Source organism: Elephantulus edwardii, unplaced genomic scaffold (assembly GCF_000299155.1).
Source record: "Elephantulus edwardii isolate Elephantulus edwardi_28Jun2011 unplaced genomic scaffold, EleEdw1.0 scaffold00177, whole genome shotgun sequence".
Classification (NCBI taxonomy): domain Eukaryota; kingdom Metazoa; phylum Chordata; class Mammalia; order Macroscelidea; family Macroscelididae; genus Elephantulus; species Elephantulus edwardii.
In genome coordinates, this window is record NW_006399927.1 from 2456314 (window position 1) to 2461455 (window position 5142).

The window sequence follows — 5142 nt, forward strand, 5'->3', positions numbered from 1 at the left end:
GGCTAACTCCATTTCCTGATTTAGTGAGAATAAGTGGATCTTCTTGCTCCTTCCAACAGTCTTCCAAAGGAAACATGCTTGCAAAATTTAAGATTAAGCTCCTTCAGAACCTCCCTCATCAGCAGCTGGGCACTAATCCACCTTGATCACCCACACATCCTCATGCTCCTTAAGACAACTTCCTCGTGCACACCTGTGTCCCTTCTTGGCCCTTCTGCAGAGCACCCTGCTACCCCATCCCACTTAATCTTCCAATCCCAGATCAACCTCCTCCACAGACTCCTTCCCAGAAGTGCCCTCCAACTACAGTGCTTGCCCTGCTTCCAAGTTCCCAGTCCTTAGTTGTCTACTCCGGATACTGTTATTGTTGCGTGTCCTCCTGTGAAGCCAACCAAAAGCTGACCCTCTAGCAGGTTTTAAGAGGAAGTTAATCCCATAGGAGATTATCTATCCTGCCTTTTCACCGCGAAGGAACTGGGAGATTAAAACCATGTGCCTTTGCTATTGTAGTGCAGCTTCTTACCTCTAGGCCACCAGAGCTCCCTTGTTACTAGGTATATTGGTAGGTCCTGTTGAGTACTACTCGTAGTGAGAAGCCAGACTCCATTTTATGTAGCACTCACTCCATTTGAGTAAACAAACCCAAATCCTGGTGACATTCTACATTGTGTGTAGAAAATTTCTGCCCCGAGCCTTAAAGTTTTGTCCTGACCTATTTCTGAAATAGTAGTTGCTGGAATCCAGGCTGGAAGTTGTCTGAAGCAGCCAGATTCTACAGAGGTTTGTTTGCTGGTTCTGGTGAAGATTAGGTTGGAATGTTGACTTGCCAATGGGTGTGAGTTGATCTGATTCAGCCTCTTATTTAAAAACGCATTTGGTCAGCAGTATGGGGCTGGAATCCAGTTTGGAAGTCATCTGCTGCAGCCGGATCCTACAGTGTTGGTGGACAGTGTTTGGTGGAGCTTCCTGATTAAAACAAGCTTGGAAACAGGAGTGGCATCCACTTCCAAAATAGCTTGCCTCTGGAAACTCTATGAACATAGAAAAATGATGAAAGTTATGCAGGTGTTCAGGTCTTTTGTTCAGAGGGTTGCTTTGATCATCTATGACTCAACGGCACTTAACAACAACAGAGAGAGAGATCAGTTGGCCTAGTGGATAGAAAGTTACGCTACCAAGCCAAAGGTGGGTGATTTTAATCTGCGGCCCTCAGGCCTGGTTTTAATTGTTTTTGGTCAAACATTCTTCTAAGTGGTATAGCCCTGGTCTGTCCATTTGCTGCAGAGAGGTAACTCATGGTTGCTGTGATGCTAAACACTGTGACAAAGATGTGTCAAATGCGAAAATGGTTACCCATGGTGGACAGTGTTTGGTGGAGCTTCCCAGTTAAAACAAGCTTGGAAGTAGGAGTGACATCCACTTTCCAAAGAGCTTGCCTCCGGAAACTCTATGAATGTGGAGAAACGATAAAAAGTTCTACAAGTTTTCAGGTCTTTCATTCAGGTCGCTATGAGTTGTCTACAGATAGACAGCAATTAACAACAGCAACAGTGTTTATAAACCCAAGATGTAAACCTTTTGCACTGTACCCTTGATAAATCCAAGATGTAGACGTTTTGCACTGTACCCATGACTATGTCACTGTACCCTTAGAAATATGTCAATAGCAGAATATTGTAGCCTGGGCCCACATAGCTCAGTTTCTAGGGGGAAATGAAGATATAAAAGCACCTAGCTGAAGCTAGGGGAGTGGGGAATCCTGCTTTATTGTTGGGACCTCGCAATGTGCAGCGAATAAAGGGCATCACTTATAATCCAGCAGGCATATGTCTCTTAATCCGTTGGGCACAACAATAGCAACCATATGAACAACAGATGTAAACCCTGACCTGTCCTGTGCCATCTTCACAATGTCTGACACACTCAAGCCCATTGCTGCAGCCATTGTGTCAACCCACACAATCTGAGGATTTGTAAGTAACTAAGTAGTGCAAACCTAGGAACTATGGCATCACGCTTTGATACCCTTTCACTCTTATTTACTGAAGTGAATAACTGGTAACCCATCCCATACCATAAGCTCTATTCTGACTCATAGCCCCTCTGTCTGTTGGATGAAGAATTGCCCCACACGGTTTTCAAAGCTGAAAAATCTTCTTGGGGAGCTGCTGGTGAGTCTGGACTGCCAACCTTTTGGTGAGAGTTTAACATTGGGGCACCAAGGGGTCCTCCAATCTATGCTACCTTAGATGACTTCAGACTGCTCTGCTCTCACTTAGAGCCAAGTGCTTGCCTAACTAGCAAAAATGCCTAGAAAAAAATCTTCTCTGGACAAATTTCAACCAATGCATTCTTTGGAAGGACACTAGAAAGAAATACAATGTTTCTATTTTTTAAAAGGCACATTAGTATGTATGAAAGTCCAAATTAAAATAGTTTTAAATTAAGGGACTAATTTTAGGAAAGCTGATTGTTTTGTTTTCTCCCCTAATATTTCCACATCGTTGGAAAGACAGCAGAATAGTTAAGTCTAGAATAAATAAAACCTCTTAAGTGTCTAGTGCATTCTGCATCAAAGAGGCTAATCTCCAATAGAACAAAGTGTTCTAAGCATCTTTAAAAGCTTAATGTCTATTAGAAAAAGTAAGGTATTATAATGTGCGAAGAGCTGGAGTCAGAAAATCAAAAGGGCTGAACTCACTCAACATTTCTTAAGCTGAAGGACTGAAGAACAAATTCAAGTCTCGAGTTGCAATTACTGGATGCTTTGGGCAGAATATTAAATGATCCTGGAAGCATTAAAAGAAGATGGAAGAAATACACAGTCACCAAATAGACACTGTACCAAAAGGAATTGGCTGACACAGAATTTCATGAAACAATGTATGAACAAGAGCCTGTGGTGATGAATCAGGGAAAAGTTCAAGCTGCTCTGAAATAATTAGCGAACAAAAAAAGGCCCTACCGATTGGCATATTTCAACAAACAAACAAACGCTGTCCTGGATGCACTCAACAAGTTGTGCCAAGAACTCGGGAGGATGACCACCTGGCCAACTGACTGGAAGAGATATGTATTTGTTCCCATTCCCAAGAAAGGTGACCTGACAGAGTGCAGAAATTATCGAACAATATTAATATCACATGCAAGCAACATTCTGCTGAAAATTATCCAAAAACAACTGGAACAGCACATCAACAGAGAACTCTGCCAGATGTGCAGGTTAGGTTTATAAGAGGCCATGGTACTAGGGATGTTATAGCTCATGTTAGATGGATATTGGCTGACAGCAGAGAATTACCAGAGTAATGTTTATCTGTGTTTCATTGACTGTGCAAAGGCGTTTGATTGTGTGGATCATAACAACCTGAGGCTAACTCTGATGGGAGTGGGGATCCCATTTGATTGTGTTTATGTAAAACCTATACCTGGACCAGGAGAGAGTCATTAGAACAGAGCAAGGAAACACTGCATGGTTCAAAATCAGGAAGGATGTATACCAGGGATGCCAGATAGGATCTCCATACCTTTTCAATCTGTGTGCAGAACAGATCATACAGGAGGTTAGGCTCTATGAGGAGTGTGACATCAAGACTGGAGGAAGACTCATCAACAACTTGTGTTATGTTGATGACACAACCTTGCTTGTTGAAACTAAGGAGGACTTGAGACACTTCCTGCAGAGGGGCAAGGACTGCAGCCTTGAATATGGATTGAAGCTCAACATCAAGAAGGCCAAGATTCTCACCACTGGGCCAACTGACAGCATTATGAGAAGATGGTGAAGAGATTGAGAGATTGTTAACAGCTTTAGTTTGCTTGGCTCCACAGTCAATTCTCTTGGTACCTGCAACCAGGAAATCAAAAGATGAAATGCACTTGTAAAGTCTGCTGTCAGGGACCTCTCTAGAGTCCTAAAGAGCAATGATGTCAGTCTGGGGACTAAGGTGCACCTGATCCAAGCCATAGTCTCTGCAATTACTTGCTCTACGTCAGAAAGCTGGACAATGACTAGGGATGACAGCAAGAGAACTGATGCCTTTGAGCTGGTGGTACTGAAGAACAGTATTGAATATACCATGGACTGCTGGGAGAATAAACAGGTTTGTCCCAGAGAGGGTGAAAACGGGTGGCTCCTTGGAGGCAAGGATTCTGAGACTTTGTCTGACATACTTTGGGCATGTTGTAAGTAGGGACCAGTCCTTGGAGAGGGACATCATGCTTATAAGGGTGGAGAGACAACACAAGAGAGGAAGACCCTCGATGAGATTAACTGATTCAGTGACGGGGGTAATACGAGTAGGTGTGTCAGAGAATAAGGTTGGCACAGGATAGAGCAGATTTCAGAGCTATTGTACATAGATAGGATCACTATAAGTTGCAAGCAACTCAACGGCACATTACAACAATGTCTATTAGTAGTCGAAGTTCTTGAAAGCCCTCTGCATCTGTTTGACTAGCCATAGCAATAAAGTCAGGAACTTTTAAAGTGCTAAAAGCTTTAAAATAGGATTTGCACCTTGGTTGTGGCCAAAGAAAACAGGAGCTTACTGTTTCAGTATACAGGTTTTGCCAAGCAAGAGATGTTGCTTTTTTCCATCCACCTACTCCCACCCTAAGAATCCCTTTGCTAATAAATATTTTAACTTGTTTTTAAAATGTTATCTTGATGTATGGTATGTTATATTTTTTTAGTTATTATTCTTCCAAAATTGACCACTGAGAATTAATAATTGAAATGTATGTAAGCCAATTGTCAGTTTGCAATAAGCATCCCACTGTAATTCAGTTTTATTCTGACTGGATAAAGTTTTATTAAACAGTTTTTGAAATGAGTGAAGAGTATTTGTTGGGTAGTATATACTCCCAGTTTATAAAGTCATCACAAAGTCTCATATTTAACACATGTGTTTATTAAATAAAAAGTCTCACTGAAAATAAAATCCTTTGATAAATTTTATTCTTCATATTTGGGGAAGGGTACAGATTCTAGATCACATCTGAGAAATTGTGATACCAGTGAGCTAAAGGTTGCAAGTTGGCTGAGAGAAATAAAAAATGTGAGAAAAATTAGGAGCACCATGTGCGGCTGCTGCTTTTTCTAGAACATTCAGAGAGTTTCTCCAGCCAGTTCTGCTCCAG

General features: G+C 41.8%; 1 protein-coding gene across 1 annotated transcript in view; it reads right to left on the bottom strand.

Moving 5' to 3' along the window:
- Nucleotides 1-2887: 2887 nt before the first annotated feature.
- Nucleotides 2888-5142, bottom strand: part of LOC102847117 (PRA1 family protein 3-like) — a gene marked incomplete at its 3' end in the record, with an annotated part of 61389 nt that continues 59134 nt past the window's right edge. Inside the window, exon 3 of the mRNA XM_006895943.1 lies at nucleotides 2888-2897. Coding sequence (XP_006896005.1) covers nucleotides 2888-2897 — 10 coding nt within the window. The remainder of the gene's footprint in view (nucleotides 2898-5142) is intronic.